At 50.6% G+C, this 18779-nt stretch overlaps 2 protein-coding genes across 6 annotated transcripts in view; one reads left to right on the forward strand and one right to left on the reverse strand.

Moving 5' to 3' along the window:
• clcn3 (chloride channel 3) overlaps positions 1-13434 on the forward strand; it is a 23951-nt gene extending 10517 nt beyond the window's left edge. For 2 of the 5 annotated variants that reach the window (XM_061763460.1, XM_061763461.1), the window contains exons 3-14: positions 12-111; positions 2227-2414; positions 2488-2610; positions 5373-5579; positions 5656-5736; positions 5811-6063; positions 6833-7125; positions 7207-7393; positions 7479-7877; positions 10194-10410; positions 10524-10599; positions 12440-13434. In XM_061763460.1, coding sequence (XP_061619444.1) covers positions 12-111; positions 2227-2414; positions 2488-2610; positions 5373-5579; positions 5656-5736; positions 5811-6063; positions 6833-7125; positions 7207-7393; positions 7479-7877; positions 10194-10410; positions 10524-10599; positions 12440-12595 — 2280 coding nt within the window. In that variant the 3' untranslated portion in view covers positions 12596-13434. The remainder of the gene's footprint in view (positions 1-11; positions 112-2226; positions 2415-2487; positions 2611-5372; positions 5580-5655; positions 5737-5810; positions 6064-6832; positions 7126-7206; positions 7394-7478; positions 7878-10193; positions 10411-10523; positions 10600-12439) is intronic. The other 3 variants (XM_061763462.1, XM_061763463.1, XM_061763464.1) reach the window with 2 other exon arrangements.
• A 533-nt stretch (positions 13435-13967) lies between these two features.
• mfap3l (microfibril associated protein 3 like) lies at positions 13968-18000 on the reverse strand. Its single transcript, XM_061763646.1, has 2 exons — positions 17748-18000; positions 13968-15130 (listed from the first exon to the last, which is right to left on the reverse strand). Exons 1-2 carry the CDS (start codon positions 17998-18000, stop codon positions 14301-14303), a joined length of 1083 nt encoding a protein of 360 aa, XP_061619630.1. The 3' UTR covers positions 13968-14300.
• Between the last annotated feature and the right edge of the window lie 779 nt (positions 18001-18779).

Genomic DNA, 18779 nt, shown 5'->3' on the forward strand with positions numbered 1-18779 from the left:
TGTGCGTGCAGATCAACAGCAAGAAGAAGGAGTCGGCGTGGGAGTTCTCGAAGAGTCTGTATGACGCCTGGTCTGGATGGCTGGTGGTAACGCTAACAGGCTTAGCCTCCGGTAATGCCATTTGTCCTTCCATTGCAACTTGCGTGTTTTGCCAGCACAATTCCATTGCGCACGTGTGTGTTCTGCGCACCCCATTGGCGCAAACAAATATTGTCATGCATTTCATTTTTTTTTTTTAAATCTTTTATTTATGAGGAATAACTTTCAATTTTATATCTTTCAATAAAAGCCAAAATCAGCATTGAACTTCCAGACGAAACTTTACTGATCGGTGTTAAAACATTAGAGCGTTATACTTGGAACAACTGACAAAGTAATCTAATAAAAAAATAAAAATGACAAAATAATGAAAATTCACCAGTGAAAATCAGACATTGCTTTTGAATTGTGGTTCAACAGAATTAGTTAAAAAAACAAAAACAAAAACTCATGAAACAGGCCTGGACAAAAATGATGGCACCCCTAGAAAAGATTGAAAATAATTTCATGTTCAAACAAGGTGTGTTGTCAAGGCACATCAGCTCTATGTTCGCAGATGCAAAAATGAAGCATACCAAGCAAAGAACACTGTCCCCACTGTGAAATATGGAGAAGGCTCTGTTATGTTCTGGGACTGCTTTGCTGCATCTGGCACAGGGTGTCTTGAATCTGTGCAGGGTACAATATAATCTCAAGACTGTCAAGGTGTTGTAGCGAGAAATGTGCTGCCCAGTGTCAGAAAGCTTGGTCTCAGTCGCAGGTCATGGGTCTTGTAACAGGGCAATGACCCAAAACACACAGCTAAAAAACACCCAGGGATGGCGAAGAGCACAACATTGGACTATTCTGATGGTTCCTTCCATGACCCCTGATCTAAATCCTATTGAATATCTGTGGGAAGCTCAAGCATGCCATTGGGAGAAAGCACTCTTCAAACCTGACAGCTGGAGGAGCAGTTTGCTCCAGTTTGGGCCAAAATACCTACTGAGAGGTGCAGAAGTCTCATTGAAAGTTACAAAAATCGTTCGATTGCCAGTGATTGCCTCAAAAGGTTGTGCAACAAAGTAGTAAGTTAAAGTGAGCATAGTTTTTGTCGAGGTCTGTGTCATGAGTTTGTTTTTTAAACATAATTCTGTTGAATCTGAATTAAAAATGTTCAATAATTTGCCATTTATTATTACTTTTGTCAGATTCGTTATTTCTGTGACCACTGTGGGTTTTTGTTTCACTAACAGAGGGGTACCAACAATTTTGTCCGTGTGTAGCTCAGCTAGAAATTAAAAACACCTTATAAAACATGTCGTTGGGCAGCGTTATTTCGAGACATTTAATGTTTAACTGATGAACTTTAGTTGTTGTTGTTGGGTTTTTTTTTGTGTGCAAATATTCACTCATTTTAAACTTGATAAATGTAACGCATTCCAAAAAAGCTAGGACCGGGTCTGTCTGGACTCCTGGAAGGCCAGTCTCGTACTTGTACTCTTTTACTACGAAGCCGCACTGTTGTAACACATCTAGAATGTGGCTTTGCATTGTTTTGCTGAAATAAGCAAAAAGACATTACTTGGATGGCAGCACGTGTTTCTCCAAAAGCTGTATGTACCTTTCAGCATTAATGGTGCCTTCACTGATGTGCAAGTTACCTATGCCATTGGCACTAACGCAGCCCCATACCATCACAGATGCTGGCTTTTGAATTTTGCACTGATAACAATCCGGATGGTCCTTTTTCTTTTTGGCCTGGAGGACACCACATCCATGATTTTCAAAACAATTTGAAATGTGGACTCGTCAGACCACAGCACACTTTCCCACTGTGCTTCAGTACATCTCAGATGAGCTAGGATCAAATTCATGGGAGAACATTTGCCCAAAAACAACTTAATCGGTTTTGAACATGAAAAATCTACAAATTAACAAATGTTGAAAAGGATTTTCAAATCATTTTTATTTAGGTTTTACGTAACGTCCCAGCATCATTGCAAGAAACCACACCAATGAATTCAAGCACAGCAAAACATATTGTTTGGACCTGGCACAAAATCAGCAACTAGACAAGTGTTTCAGCAAATAACTCGACGATAGCTTCCCAAAATCACAAATACCGAACCGCAACTGTGCTGGAGTTCACGCCATTGGTATGTATCAGAGACTGCTTCACCTTTCTTCTCCTCTCCCTTCTGCCAGGCGCGTTGGCCGGTCTGATCGACATAGCTGCGGACTGGATGAATGACCTGAAGGAGGGCGTGTGTCTGAGTGCCATGTGGTTCAATCACGAGCAGTGCTGCTGGACGTCCAACGAGACCACGTTCGCCGAAAGGGACAAGTGTCCCCAGTGGAAGAGCTGGGCCGAGCTGATTCTGGGCCAGGCTGAGGTTAGCTGCTGCTCGTTCACACGGAGGAAGCGCTAGATTGAGGTTGTGTTTTTCCCTCGACTCCCCCCTGCAGGGTCCGGGCTCATACATCATGAACTACTTCATGTACATCTACTGGGCACTGTCCTTTGCCTTCCTCGCCGTGTGTCTCGTCAAGGTTTTTGCTCCATACGCCTGCGGATCAGGGATTCCAGAGGTAAATGAAAAATGGACAACGCGCAGCTTTTTCGGTCCTGACGGACCAAGACCCAAGACGTAAGTGAGCTGAACACCTTAAAGGATTCAAGGATTTCCTGAATTAGTTGCCGAGGGCCCCACGACCACTTAGGGGCCCTCAGACTTGAACAAGACTGTATGAGTGCAGTGTGGCGTCACCTCCAGACTCATGCGCACGTACCTCTCTGCTCATGCCTCAGTCAGCTTTGCCTGTTACATTAGCAAAGTGTGCAGTTTGCCGCCTCGGGAAAATAAAGTTAGCACGCTTACGTGGAGAAATGGGATAGTTTCAGGCCAATGTAGGCGAATAGTGAGACCTGGAAGGGCGTGATTGGGAGGAACGGCCCCCCCGATCAGAACCCGAGCGGTCGTCTGTTATTGGACGTCTGTGCTCGTCACGGATTGTCCATAACGAACACCATGTTCAAGCATAAGGGTGTCCACACGTGCACTTGGCACCAGGACACCCTAGGTCGTAGTTCGATGATCGACTTTGCGGTCGTGTCATCGGACTTGCGGCCGCATGTCTTGGACACTCGGGTGAAGAAAGGGGCGGAGCTGTCAACTGATCACCACCTGGTGGTGAGTTGGCTCCGATGGTGGGGGAAGATGCCGGTCCGATGTGGCAGGCCCAAACATATTGTGAGGGTCTGCTGGGAACGTCTGGCGGAATCCCCTGTCAGAAGGAGTTTCAACTCCCACCTCCGACAGAACTTTGCTCATGTTCCGGGAGAGGCGAGGAACATCGAGTCCGAGTGGACCGTGTTCCGGGCCTCCGTTGCTGAGGCGGCCGACCGGAGCTGTGGCCGTAAGGTGGTCGGTGCCTGTCGTGGCGGCAATCCCCGAACACCAATGGTGAGGGATGCCGTCAAGTTGAAGAAGGAGTCCTTTCGAGCCTTTTTGGCCTGTGGGACTCCTGAGGCACCTGATGGGTACCGGCTGGCCAGGCGGAATGCAGCTTTGGTGGTCGCTGAAGCAAAAACTCAGACATGGGAGAAGTTCGGTGAGGCCATGGAGAAAGACTTCCGGACGGCTTTGAGGAAATTCTGGTCCACCATCCGGCGTCTCAGGAGAGGAAAACAACTGCACCACCAACACTGTGTATAGTGGGGATGGTAACCTCGACTCGGGACGTGAGCCGGTGGGGAGAATACTTCGAAGACATCCTCAATTTCACTGACACGCCTTCCCGTGAGAAAGCAGAGTCTGGGGTCTCCGAGGCGGGCTCTCCTATCTCAGGGGTTGAAGTCACCGAGGTGGTTAAAAAACTCCTCGGTGGCTAGGCCCCGGGGGTGGGTGAGATTTGCCCAAAGTTCCTAAAGACTCTGGATGTTGTGGGGCTGTCCTGGTTGACACGCCTCTGCAACATCGCGTGGACATCGGGGACAGTTGCCTCTGGATTGGCAGACTGGGGTGGTGGTCCCCCTTTTTAAGAAGGGGGACCGGAGGGTGTGTTCCAACTACAGGGGGATCACACTCCTCAGCCTCCCTGGTAAGGTCTATTCAGTGGTGCTGGAGAGGAGGGTCCGTCGGGAAGTCGAATCTGAGATTCAGGAGGAGCAGTGTGGTTTTCGTCCAGGCCGTGGAACAGTGGACCAGCTCTACACCCTCGGCAGGGTCCTCGAGGGTGCATGGGAGTTCGCCCAACCAGTCTACATGTGTTTTGTGGACTTGGAGAAGGCGTTCGACCGTGTCCCTCGCGGAGTCCTGTGGAGAGTGCTTCGGGTACCGAACCCCCTGATACGGGCTGTTCGGTCCCTGTACGACAGGAGTCAGAGTGTGTTCCGCATATCCGGCAGTAAGTCCTTTCCCGTGAGGGTTGGACTCCGCCAATAACTTTTATGGAGAGAATTTCGGTCCGGTTTGGTGGCCTCAGAATTGCATCTCTCTCTGCTTTTTGCAGATGATGTGGTTCTGTTGTCTTTATCAAGCCGTGACCTCAAACTCTCACTGGAGCGGTTCGCAGCTGAGTGTGAAGCGGCTGGGATGACAATCAGCACCTCCAAAACTGAGACCATGGTGCTCAGTCGGAAAAGGGTGGTATGCCCTCTCTAGGTTGGCGATGAGATCCTGCTCCAAGTGGAGGAGTTCAAGTATGTTGGGGTCTTGTTCACGAGTGAAGGAAGAATGGAACGGAAGATCGACAGGCGGATCGGTGCAGCGTCTGCAGTGATGCGGACTTTGTATCGGTCCGTTGTGGTAAAGAAGGAGCTAAGCCGAAAGGCGAAGCTCTCGATTTACCGGGCGATCTACGTTCCCACCCTCACCTATGGTCACGAGCTGTGGGTCGTGACCCAAAGAACGAGATCCCGGATACGAGCGGCCGAAATGAGTTTCCTCCGCAGGGTGTCCGGGCTCTCCCTTAGCGATAGGGTGAGAAGCTCGGTCATCCGGGAGGATCTCAGAGAAGAGCCGCTGCTCCTTCACATCGAGAGGAACCAGATGAGGTGGCTGGGGCATCTGATTCGGATGCCTCCCGGACACCTCCCCAGTGAGGTGTTCTGGCACGTCCCACCGGGAGGAGACCCCGGGGACGACCCAGGACACGCCGGAGAGACTACGTCCTTCGGCTGGCCTGGGAACGAGCTGGATGAAGTGGCTGGGGAGAGGGAAATCTGGGCGTCCCTGCTAAAAACTACTGCCCCCACGACCCGACCTCGGATAAGCGGTAGAAAATGGATGCATGGATGGAAACATGGGATAACTCTGCATGTAACTCTCGATTTTTCCTCTGCCCCCCAGATCAAGACCATCTTGAGCGGATTCATCATCAGGGGATACCTGGGCAAGTGGACCCTGATGATAAAGACCATCACTTTGGTGCTGGCAGTGGCGTCGGGCCTGAGTCTAGGAAAAGAGGGTCCGCTGGTCCACGTGGCCTGCTGCTGCGGGAACATCTTCTCTTACCTCTTCCCCAAGTACAGCAAGAACGAGGCCAAGAAACGAGAAGTGGGTGCGACCAATTGTGTCCGCCATTTTTTTTGCTCACTTTTTTCCATTTACACGATCACTCTATCTCGCGCAGGTTCTCTCTGCCGCGTCGGCGGCCGGCGTGTCGGTGGCGTTCGGAGCGCCGATAGGTGGTGTCCTCTTCAGCCTGGAAGAGGTGACCCTTGTCCACTGATGCTCGAATGTGCGCTGATAGGATAAGACTTTACACCTCTCCTGTGTCCCCTCCAGGTGAGCTACTACTTCCCTCTCAAGACACTGTGGCGCTCCTTTTTCGCCGCCCTGGTGGCCGCCTTTGTCCTGCGTTCCATTAACCCATTTGGAAACAGCCGCCTGGTTCTGTTCTACGTGGAGTACCACACCCCCTGGTACCTGTTCGAGCTCATCCCCTTCATCCTTCTGGGAGTTTTCGGGGGCCTGTGGGGGGCCTTCTTCATCCGAGCCAACATTGCTTGGTGTCGGCGTCGGAAGTCGACCCGCTTCGGCAAGTGCTTGGGCTGTCTGAGGTCCAAATGTCCGTTTGGAAATGCAGCGAAACCCCGTTAATCGTGGCATACGGTATTTGTTCCTGACCCACCCGTGAAAACCTGTCATATCGAGAGACCATATGAAAACAATTTTGGAATAGTTTCACTCCTCCCACACGTTTGTAAGACATCAAAACTTCTTCAGCTGTTTGTGTGACAATCTCAGTTAGCTAACTCAAATAAAAGAAAAGCGAATTAAACGTGCATCGAAATGCCAAAATACAGTGAGCCCTGCTTTCAATGCGAAAACTGTGATTAATTGACAGCCTAAAGCCCTTGTAATTGCCTACAGATGCCACAAGAGGGTAGCAAAGAACTACTTTTGTCCAACTGAAGCTAGAGTGACTCTATAACAAGGACTTAGTCTAGAAGTGTCCATTTAATTTCAAAAAGCACCGTTGTTTTGTTGTAGTAGTGTCTGAAAAGGCCCCTCTGACAGCTACCATTGTTTGACCCAGTTTTGTGTCCACATTCGGCTGAGACCGCCCCCTATCCTCTGATTGGTTGCCTCCATGTGGACGACCCAAACCTCCAGTACAGAGGCAGGCAGAGCTCTTCGCTCGTGACCTAGATTTGCTCGAAAGTCGTACGGCCTGATTTCAGGCCTCCCGGCAGAAAGACATCTGTGAATTAGGAATTTGTGGACTGTTTGAATTCATATTTCACGTTTACCGAGGGAGGCCCCATAGAGCCGGTATAACGTCCCAAACACGTCTTTCACCTCAGGTAAGTATCCAGTATTGGAGGTGATCCTGGTGGCCGCGATCACAGCCGTCGTCGCGTTCCCCAACCCGTACACCCGCCAGAACACCAGCGAGCTGATAAAGGAGCTCTTCACCGACTGCGGCCCGCTAGAGTCCTCGCAGCTCTGCCAATACCGCAGCCAGATGAACGGCAGCAAGGCCTTTTCGGAATACCCCAACCGGCCGGCCGGGCCTGGCGTGTACACTGCCATGTGGCAGCTCTGCCTCGCGCTCATCTTTAAAATCATCATGACCATATTCACCTTCGGCCTCAAGGTGAGCCTGTGTTTGTGATGCCTGTATGATCCACATTTCAGAGCAAATCCAAAACCAAATCAGCTACTTTCTTCCCTCCAGGTCCCGTCAGGTTTGTTCATTCCTAGCATGGCCATCGGGGCGATCGCGGGGCGGATCGTTGGCATTGCTGTGGAGCAGCTGGCATATTACCACCACGACTGGTTCCTGTTCAAAGAGTGGTGTGAGGTCGGAGCAGACTGTATCACGCCGGGACTGTATGCCATGGTGGGGGCCGCGGCCTGCCTTGGTGAGTCTACGAATGGCGGCGGCTTAGGACGGACGTCGCCGACACTTGTTGGTTTGCTCATTTTTCTCGTTGTCCTCCCGCGCAGGCGGCGTGACCCGTATGACCGTCTCCTTGGTCGTCATCGTCTTCGAGCTGACCGGCGGCCTCGAGTACATCGTGCCCCTCATGGCTGCCGTCATGACCAGCAAATGGGTGGGAGATGCTTTCGGCCGCGAGGGGATCTACGAGGCCCACATCCGTCTCAACGGGTACCCCTTCCTGGACGCCAAGGAGGAATTCACGCACACGACGCTCGCTAGGGAGGTGATGAGGCCGCGCCGCTGCGACCCGCCGCTCGCTGTGCTGACGCAGGACGACCTGACCGTGGAGGACCTGCAGGGTGTCATCAACGAAACCAGTTTTAATGGTTTTCCGGTGATCGTGTCCAAGGAGTCCCAGAGGCTTGTGGGTTTCGCTCTGCGCAGAGATATCACCATCGCTATAGGTAACCAGCCCCATTTCCGTTTTGCAGACCCCCTTCCAAAAGATTTGCATATCACGGAGAAGTTTGATTTCCATAATTCCATTCAAAAAGTTAAACTTTCATAGATTATAGATTAAGGGCCCACAATTTAAACGATTTCAAGTATTTGTTTATGTTTGCCAAATTTGGGCTTCCACCTCATCTTCTTTTCCTTTGGGCTTGTCGCCACAGCGCGTCATCCTTTTCCACGTAAGCTCCTCTCCTGCATCCTCCTCTTAAAGTCCTCCACCCTTGCTATCTCTTCTCCCTGTAGCCTCCATCTTTCTAACTGTTCCTCCACCTGCTCCTTGCTTTCACTGCACATCACAATGTCATCTGCGAACGTCATGGTCCACGGGGATTCCAGTCTAACCTCATCTGTCAGCCTGTCCATCGCCACTGCAAACAGGAAGGGGCTCAGGGTTGATCCCTGATGCAGTCCCACCTCCACCTTAAATTCGTCTGTCACACCGACAGCACACCTCACCAATAAAGTCAGTCACTCCTGTACTACTCAAACATACTTCTTTGCCACTACAGACTTTCACGTCCAGTACCACAGTTCCTCTCCGGGTACGCGCTCATAGGCTTTCTCTAGATCCACAAAGACACAATGTAGCTCCTTCCGACCTTCTCTGTACTTTTCCATCAACATCCTCAGGGCAAATAATGCATCTGTGGTCCTCTTTCTGGGCATGAAACCAGACTGTTTCAGACTCGCAAATCCTCACTTGTGTCCCGAGTCTCGCCTCCACTCGTCTTTCCCAGAACTTCATTGTGCGGCTCATCGACTTTATTCCTCTATAGTTGATTTAATGCGACCCTAATTTCTTTTTTTTCCTCTACAAAAACTGAGAAGTAAATGTATTTGAATTTCCTGACTTCGTGGGTTTTATGCGCTGGAAGCCCAAATTCTGTAAAAATAAACAAATACATACTTGATAAGGTTTAAGTTGTGGGCCCTGAATCTGTAATCTATGAAAGTTGATCTTATTGAATGGAATTATGGAAATAAATAAACTTTTGTCACACGTAAATGTTTCCCATCAAACAAATGTAAGTATTAGTCAAAGACAAAACAAGTGAACACAAAATGCATTTTAAAAATGTTTTTCATGATTTCATTAAGGGAGAACCAAAAATCCAAACCTGCATGGCCCTGTGTGAAAAAGTCATTGCTCCCTGAAACTAAGAAGTGGTTGACCCACCCTTAGCAGCAGCAACAACTGCAATCAACTTGCAATGAGTCTCGTACAGCGCCGTGGAGGAATTTTGGCCCACTCATCTTTGTGGAATTGTAATTCAGCCACGCTGGAGAGTATTTTTAAGGTCGTGCCACAGCCTCTCAATAGAATTCAGCTCAGGACTTTGACTCGGTCTCTCCCAAAGTCTTCGTTTAGTTTTTCTTCAGCCTTTCAGAGGTAGACTTGTCGGTGTGTTTTGGATCATTGTCCCAAGTTGTTTTCAGCTTGAGGTCACCAACAGGTGGCCGGACAGTCTCCTTCAGCGGTTTTTGGCATCCAGGAATTCATGGTTCCCATTTAGCACAGCATAGTCTTCCAGGTCCTGAAGTAGCAAAACGGCCCCAGACCATCACACTCCCTCCAGCATATTTTACTGTTGGTATGATGTTCTTTGTTACTTTTACGCCCGATGTAACGGGACACACGCGTTCCAAAAAGTTCAACTTTTGTCTCGTGGGACCGTAGAGTATTTTAGCAAAAGTCCGGGGGATCATCAAGATGTCGTCTGGCAAAATTAAGATGAGCCTTCATGTTCTTTTGGCTCAGCGGTGGTTTTCATCTCGGAACCCGTCTCTTTCTTCTGGTGGAGTCATGAACCCTGACCTTAACGGAGGCCTTCAGTTCTTTGGCTGTAACCCTTCCCCCATTGAGCCAACACCCAACTTCTCACAGCGTGCGGCCGGCAAACGAAAACAATTCAAGCGTTTTTCCGAACTCCAAGCTTTCTTTATGCCGTGGGCCGATCCTAATAATACAACCTTTAGCGGCTAAGTGCAACTTCAAGGCACTCCGGCTTTGAGTAGACAGGAAGTGTTTGACGCGCTTGCTCAAAGTCCTTGATCGCCGTTGCTTTTATGGAGGCCTATCTATATTCGGCACCGTTTGGGGTCTTCCGGTTGCCGCGTGGCATTCGAAACGGTGTCCAAGTATGTTTCATCAAAAACTGGATGCCCTCCCTCTGTGTTCACGGGCACTTCCCAGTTGAGTCGGCATGTGAAGTACAACTCTCGGTGAACTCACCCTGACGCCCGCCTCCCTTCTTGCGCTCCGACAGAGAACGCTCGCCGCAAACAAGAGGGCATCGTGTTGAACTCCAGGGTGTACTTCACTCAACACGCCCCCGCCCTCCCCGCCGACAGCCCGCGTCCCCTCAAGCTGCGCTCCATCCTCGACATGAGCCCCTTCACCGTCACCGACCACACCCCCATGGAGATTGTGGTGGACATCTTCAGGAAGCTGGGGCTGCGCCAGTGCCTGGTCACTCACAACGGGTGAGTGGAGATTGCGCTTGTGTGTATGAAGTTGCGCCCGGCCGTGTCCCTGAATGTTCCCCCGCGCTCGAGAAGCGGCGAGGCGCTGTGCAAGTAACGGGTGTGTGTTTCAGGATTGTGTTGGGCATCATCACAAAGAAGAATATATTAGAGCATCTGGAGGAGCTCAAGCAGCACACGGAGCCCCTGGTGACTAGTCCTACCCCTTTACACACCACACACCCGCCCCTCTTCCCTCTAGGGAGGGGTGCAGCAGAAACCTCGGTGTGGTCAAAAACCTGCTTTCGCTTCCTGCCGGGGGGTGGGTTAGTGCGCGAGAGCGCTAGCCGTTGACTTGCTACTTTCTAGCGGTCTTGGCGAGTAGTCAAGAGTGGATTTGCCACGTTGCGGAAGCCGGAGCGAAGGGCCGGAGCAGTCGCTCGACCACGTCCTTGCAGCTCCGGTGAGGAGCCGGAGCCGTAGATTTAGCGCATTAGAGCCGCTGTGCCCATAAATTTGCCATGTCGGAGCAGTTTTGCCAAAGCGCCGTAGCAGCTGTAGTATTTGCCGCGGTGTACAAGGCCCTAATGAAGATCCGTAGTACGGCTGCAACGCTTCATCAGGGCCCGTCGTCGTGAAGAGCCGTAGCCGTAAATTTGCCGTTTTGGAGAAGCCGTAGCAAAGGCGCCTCAGCCGCAACGAAGCGCTTTAGCCGTTCCGGCGGCCGTCGCCGTACATTTAACAAGCATGCATTTGACTTATACACCGCTTTTCAAGGACCTCAAAGACGCTTTACAATTGCACGCATTATTCAGTCACGCCTATCGGTGGCGCTAAGCTGCTTGTGTCGCCGTGGCTGCCATTCTGCGGCTGCGGCCCCTCCGACCTTGAATTGACTTTGTGAATCAAATAGAATGTATTGCACATAAAATTGAACTCCAAATAGTACCTGAAGAAAAGGTTAAAAGCAGTTGTTCAAGTAAGAATCACTACTTTAAATGTACAAGTCCTAATGCTGTTTTTCAACTTGGCAACAGGTCTTGTGGTTTTCCGAGTCACCAAAAGGAGCAACATTTGTTGGGGGGGGGGGGGGGGAAACGTCGTTAATGATTGTTCCTCTCTGTGTGTGTGTGTGTGTGTGTGTTTTAACATTGCCGCTCATGTTGCCACGTCGGATGACATCGGACCCGTTGCCGTAACGGCCACTTGGCGAGTCTTCCGTTTGACGGTGTTTTTGTGATCCTAGCGAGGAGAATCCTTCCCACTCGCTTCCCGACTGCGGTGCTCGTGCTGATGCGGGAAGTTCATTTGCCCAACCCAGCCGACTCCCATTTGCGTCAACTGGTGAATTCTGGGAACTCGCATTTATAGGCGACCTAGTAATTAGCATGAGCAGGCCAGAATTGCTAAAGGAGTAGCTGTGCTAACATGGGATGTGTTACATTAGCCACAGGGGTGTCAAACTCCATATTTGTGGTTTAAAATGTCATAAATAACAGTAAGTGAAGCTTTTGACTGAAATGTTGTAATATTCAAAGTCTTCAAACATTTCCACAGAACTGCAGTGTGAACATGGCACACCATTTTATATTCGTGTGCTCCTGAAACTTTTTGGGGCCTTCATAAATGTCATTGAAGTGTTGTCAGTGCGCCCTCCAGTGGACAAAATTAGCACCAAAAGTTAGCCTCGCTGTAAAATAGCAGCGAATGTGTTCTCCGGCCCCCCCTCTGATGGCCGGCGCATATGTTTGACACCCCAGTCTACTACGCAACCACTTGAAAATGAGAAATGTTCGGATATGAGCGACAAATAAATGCCCAGCGGTGTTAGCATACCTGCAGCTTGTATGAACAGGCCCTCCTTTTCCCACTTGGGTGCCACTTTTGTTTCCTGCGTTCCTTCCTTCAGCCAGCTTCTGTCTGTTATTGGTCCGTGTTATGGGCTTCCTTTCATGCCAGCCGCCCCGCCCACCCCCGAAACCGGTGCCAACGAATCTTGATTGTGCTGACTCTTCCTCCCTCCCTCTCTCTCTCTCTCTCCCCCCTGCAGGCGGCTTCTTGGCATCGTGACAAAAAAGGATATCCTGCGTCACATGGCTCAAATGGCAAACCAAGATCCCGAGTCCATCATGTTCAACTGATCCGCTCCTTTCAGGACGGATGGGAGGAGGAAGAAGTGTGCCTCTTGGATGGCGCAAATCTCTGACATGCAGACCTTTTTCCCATGTTTTTCCTTTTTTGTGCTTCATCCACTCTTGAGTTGGGAGATTTGACACGCACACCTGGTTACACGTGGTTGTAATTGTCACTTCGCCCCAATTGATTTTTGCAAATGTTCCAGATGGTGCAATCTTTTTTTTCTTTTTTTTAATAGCGATCCGTCCATCATTGTGAAGTCCCCCCCCCCCCCTCCCCCAAAACGACATCTGTGAATTTCTCGTATGCGATTAACTTTCCCCTACTGCTACTTTTCCCGTTTGGCGCCACTTTGAACCAGCGGGGAGCACATTTGCCTCACGGTTCGGAGGTTCTGTGTTTGAATCCCGAGTGGAGTTTGTCAACGTTCTCTCCGGCGCTTGTGTGGCTTTTCTCTGGCATCCTCCCACAACACGCTAGGATAATTGAAGACTAAATTGTGCATACGTGTGAGTGTCAATTGTCTGGCGACCGGTTCAGCGTGTACCCCACCTCTCCCTTGACCTCCATAGAAAATGGACGGACAAAGGCTCGTTAGTGAGTCCCCGAGTCGGCCGATATTGGCTCCGGCTCACGCTCGACTGAGGACCCGTGCACGAGAAACTCGAATTGAAAGACAAATCGGGTAACCCGTTCAATGTGTATCTCAGCGCAGAGGCTTGACTTTGCGCTCCACTGCAAACCGACTGAAGATGTTGCCGTCCGTCCGTCCGTCCGTCCGTCCGTCCTACTGCTTCCCGGCGCCGACCCGTCTCGGTTTCTTAATTTATGAAGTTGTGCGTTGTTGTGATATTTGCTTTCTTTGATTGTACATTTGAAACATGGTTAATTAAATTTGGATCGAAATTGTCAAGTTTATATTGCGGTGAGTGCTCCGAAGCGGCGCCCACGCCTCGCCTGGGCAACTCGTGTAAGAGCGTTTAACCGATGACATCGCCGCGTGCAGTTTGATGGCTCATCTTAGGACAAAGTACAAAAAGTTTCAATTTCGTATGGCTGATATTTACAGGCAGGTTGGCACATGTGCCTCACAGTTCTGAGGACCGCGGCAAAAACCTGCGTGCTCGGTTGATTGACGACTCTAAATTGCCCGTAGGCGTGAATGCGAGTGCAAATGGTTTCTATGAGCCCTGCGATTGGCCGGCGACCAGTTCAGGGTGCCCGCCGAGATGGGCTCCTGCACCCCCACGACCCTCGCGAGGCATGAATGAATATTTACATATTGCACGTTTTGACAAATGGCTAAAGAAAATATTTCAGGCAACAAAGAAGACCAAAAAAAAAAAAGCCAGCAGGTATCTTGAGGAATAAAGCAGTTTTTGGGGTGCGTGTAAATTTATTGAAAGGCCGAATGAGCCGGCCCTCGTGTTCAATGAAAGAAACATTTCATTCGCACTTCTATCGACTACAAAAGGCATCAGGAGAGCACCGGTAATAGCAAAGCAGAAAAGATCCCAGGCACGCAAACCAAATGTCGCACGTGGCCCTCATGCGCAATATCCCGACCATCAAACCAAAGCACAAAGCTGTGTGTACAGCACAGCCCTGTTGCTAATTTGATCGTGGAAAGAATGAATGATACAAGAAATTGAAAGACAGGAGAAACTCACTCGTGGTGGATTTCTTTGCTGATGGACGTTACATTCGAGTGAGACAAGAAACGAAACACCGGCATGTGATTGGTCAGTTGAGCTTTCCAGCGGGCGTCTTCCTCGTCACACGTGACTCTCGTAAAAAATCTGGCAGGGCGGGAGGCTGTTGGCAGCGGGCTCTTTGCTCTGATTTCCTTCCACGTTGTCGTCGCGCGGCGGGAAGGTGGCGGCGCCGTCGGGTTCGAGCTGCGGGTGGACCGACACCTGGATGGCGATTTGCTGCGGCTGCTCCTGGACAGACGAGTTGTCGGAGTCCGCGGCCGGCGATTCGCTGCGCTCCAGCTGCCGCCCTCGCTCCCGCAGGAGGGTGAACGTGTCCCTGGGGCCGTCGCCGCCGCCGCCGCCGCCGCGCTCCCTGGCTTCGGGCACCTGCCTGAGGAAGGTGTGCCTCATCTCCTCCACGCCCACCACCTCCAGGATTTCCTCCACGAAGGTGCGGCAGTTCATGATGAGCGGCGGCAGCGGGATGCTGCGCGCCAGCTCCTCGATGTAGCGCGCCAGCTCCATGGTCTTGAACTGCGTCACCTTGGCCAGCTCTAGCGTCTTGGTGGAGGTTATGATGGGGATGCGCTTGGCGATCTCAAAGGCCTTCTGCAGCTTCTCGGCGCCCTCTGTGCGGAAGAACTCATTGATGGCTTTCTCGGTCTTCTTGAGGTGGCTGCTCATCATGCACAGGCGCGTCACGTTGAGCGCCATGATAATGCTGAAGGTCACCAGGCACACCACCATATAGTAGACGCCCATGTCACCCTTGGTGAAAACCACGCGCAGCGTGACGGTGCAGTTGGAGGCGCCGTGCGCATTGGACGCCACGCACGTGTACTTGCCGCGGTCAGCGAATTCGATGCCGGTGATGTTGAGGATTCCGTTCTCCAACAGCCACCACTTCCCCCCTGCCGAGATACAAACGGACGGAGTCAACGCCAGAGGGCTGAGGCAGCCGTTTTGCGTGCGGACAGCAAAATACATATTTCTGAGATACATACATCTGTATGAATTGGTGAAACTGTCAGAAGTATTTCTCATCTTCAGTTATTACTGTCGTATAAAGACAAAGAGTGTAATCAATCAGTGGCGCCGTTTCAGGGTTTTGTGTGACTCAATCTTGGACGGCCCTTTTTTTCGCTGAGCCGGAGTAGCCATCCGTTCCTGCGTTGATTGGCTGTTAGCATAATCGGGACGCTTGGTAGAAAAGTGACGGCTGATGTTCTATTCCTCGAAAATCGCAATGGTTTCTTTACAACTTAGACATGCGGCCTATGATCGGACTTCCGCGCAAAAGTATTTCGTAGTCCATTCTCAGAAGAGTAGCTGAGAAAAAAACAGAACAGCCCGAGTCAAGTCGACGCACCACCGTATCGACCGTGCTACCCGGTGGACCCACTCGGCATTGCAAGGACGAGGTCAAACGAATGTAGTCGTGATTTGGCGGATTCTGTACCAATCTTTGGCGGGCCGAATTGAAATGGCCAATGGGCCCGATGCGGCCCGCGGGCCGTAGTTTGCCCACCCCTGGGTGAGGCCCATACTTGCTCGCACTTGCATCCGCAGAGTTTGAGGGGCCAGTGTAAATGGCGCAAGTCGTGCTTTTGATTAAGCGCGTCATACGCGACACGCACAGTTAAGCGGCGCTGCAAAATGTGAATTTCCATATTTCGCCAATTTTGCCAAGGACATTGCCGCGGGACCGTTTTTGCTGCAATTCTGCATGCTGTTCAATGACATAACAATAAATGCTGCCTTCAATATTTGTTATTTTAATGTTTTTATATCGCTTCTACCTGGTCACAATGGCTGCCTGTTGTCATACTAGTGCGGCTCCGACTAACGGAGGCAAATTCCTTGTGTGTTGCTGAACCACTTGGCAAGTAAAGATGACTCTCATTTCATTCTCAGGGCATTGGATTGACCGCAACTGGACTGTTCTGTTTTTTCTCAGAAGCCGTTTCCGCCTCTCACGTTCGCTCACCTGCCTTGACTCGCGTGTGATTTCAAGTGATAGCCCATCCGGTTGATATGATGTCGGTCTACCCTCGGCAGCTGTAACAGCAACTCTTGTGAGAAGCCTTACAACATGGTTTAGGAGTTAAGTTTAAGGGGATTTTAGCCCATTGTTCCAGGAGCATAGTTGTGAAGTCACGCACTAATGTTGGACGAGAAGGCCTGGCTCACTGTCCACTTGAAATCAACCCAAAGGTGTTCTGTCGAGTTGAGGGCAGGACTCTGTGTGCGGGCCAGTGAGGTTTATCCATACCAAATTACCTCATCCATGTCTTTATGGACCTCGCTTTGTGCACTGGTGCACAGACATGTAATCCCCAAACTGTTTGATTGTCCAAAATCTCTCGGTATGCTGAAGCATACCAAGAGTTCCATTCACTGGAGCTCAGGACATTTCCAACTTTGCGGGAACAGTTTGGCGATTGGCCCTTCCCGTTACAACATGACTGTGCATCAGTGCACAAATCAAGGTTCATAAAGACATGGATGAGAGTTTGATGGAGATGAACTTGACTGGCCTGCACAATCCTGTCCTCCACCCGACAGAACAATTGGACGAATTAGAGCGGAGACTGAGAACCAGGCCTTCTCGTCCAACGTCAGTGTGTAACCTCACGAATGCATTTGTGGAGAAATGGTCATAAATTCCCATAAACGCACACCTAAAGCTTGTGGAAAACCTTCCCGGAAGAGCTTACCCAGGTCATATGTAACCCTATGGATTAAGAACCGCATGTCACTTCAATTCATATGAGCCAACTCGCGGATATAAATCTATGAGCTATGATCAAGGGGGAAATGAGGGGCACCAGACCCCAAAACAAAGAAGAACTGACAGCAAGCATCAAGGAAATCCGGGCTTCCATAACTCCCGGGCAATTATGTCAAAATAAACAAATAAATGCTTGAAATGGTTTCAATTGCGGGCCCTGAATCTATGATCTATGGAAGTGGATCTTTTCGAACGGAATTATGGAAATAAAACAGTCCAAAACGTTCATTTTGGGTTGTTTTTTTTAAGCCATTCAGAAGTTGACTTGGATGGTTACCCTGCTGCATAACCCGAGTGCGCTTCAAAAACCGATGGCTGAACAGGATATTCTGTTAACTAGCAGAATTCACGCTTCCATCCATCACAGCAAGTTGTCCAGGTCCTCAATGACCCAAGCAGCCCCGGACCATCACGCTACAACGAGACGCACACATTCCAAAAAGCTCAACTTTCATCTCGTCAGTCCAAACCAAAAATCTTTTTGGTTTTTGCAAAGGTAAGGTGAGCCTTTGTGGTCTTCTGGGTCAGCAGTGGTTTTCGCCTTCCAACTCTGCCACGGATGCCATTTTGGCCCAGTCGCTTCCTTATTGTTGTGTCATGAACACTGATCTTAACTGGGGGAAGGGAGACCTGCAGTTCTTTAGAAACCGGATCCCCCCCCCCCCCCCCAATTCTATTTTAAGAATGTTGATGAAGGGGACGGGGAAGCAGGGTTCCGTGTCAGTTTCACGCCTTACCGCCACTGCCGTCCGTGTCCACGAGGTGCCCGTGGGAGTTGAACCACTTGATGCTGGGGAACGGGTCGCCGGTGACATTGCAGTCGATCAGCACGCAGCTTCCCTCGCGGGCGATCAGCTGGCTCGTGGCGGCGAGCACGGCCGGGACGGAACCGCCGCCGCCGCCCGTGCCGCTTCCGTCTCCCGACGAGGCGGCGCGACAGGTGACCAGCGACACCAGGAGCGCCAACTCTAGTCCAGCGGCCCGCGACATGATTTTCCGGGGTCTGTCGGCGTCCGTCCGAAGCCGCCGTACTCACTGATTGGCTATCTTGGCCGAGCGGCGGGAAACATCTCACTGAAAACCAGATGTTACAAATCTCGTTAGTCGCGACATCCGACCGAAAAGATTCCAATATGACGCTACGACAGCAGGCGGGAGCGCAGACAAACGAATAAGCCCGTGGATGGGGAATATCTTGCTTCTCTGAATCCATTTGCCTTGTTTATGCCGCTGCCGCCCCTAATTTTCCACCGTTACATCTCGAGACTCGAATCAAGCGCAGTTGTCATTACTATTTACAAAAAAGTTCCATTCTTTCGTTCGTCATCGATATAAATCCGGATGACGGAAAACCGGAGTATTTGGACTTCGTGCGGGGTTGCCACCGCTGCCCGATGCAAACGTTTCGCAAATGTCGCATTTGCCACTTTTGAAGCGGAACATTAAACCGGGAGGAGGAGAAAAGGGGCGCAGTTGTCTTCCTGGTTAACATCGTTGCGGAACCTGAGCTCGGGCCGAACAATTACAACTCAAATGTAATATTGCAAAACACACCCGAATATATTGTCAGAAAATGCTTGTCATGTGCGCGGCTACATCATTACGGTTCCATATCATGAAATACATATTTTTCACCGTTCTGCTCAAACGGGTGGTGGGATACGGCTATCAACTGGATGGCGGTTCTTCGTCACACGACCCTTCAGAGCAACGGGCCGCGTCTAATGGTCAATAAAGCGGGCGGAAATGGAACACATTGGGCGCCTGCG

This window comes from Phyllopteryx taeniolatus, chromosome 23, assembly GCF_024500385.1.
Source record: "Phyllopteryx taeniolatus isolate TA_2022b chromosome 23, UOR_Ptae_1.2, whole genome shotgun sequence".
Lineage (NCBI taxonomy): Eukaryota > Metazoa > Chordata > Actinopteri > Syngnathiformes > Syngnathidae > Phyllopteryx > Phyllopteryx taeniolatus.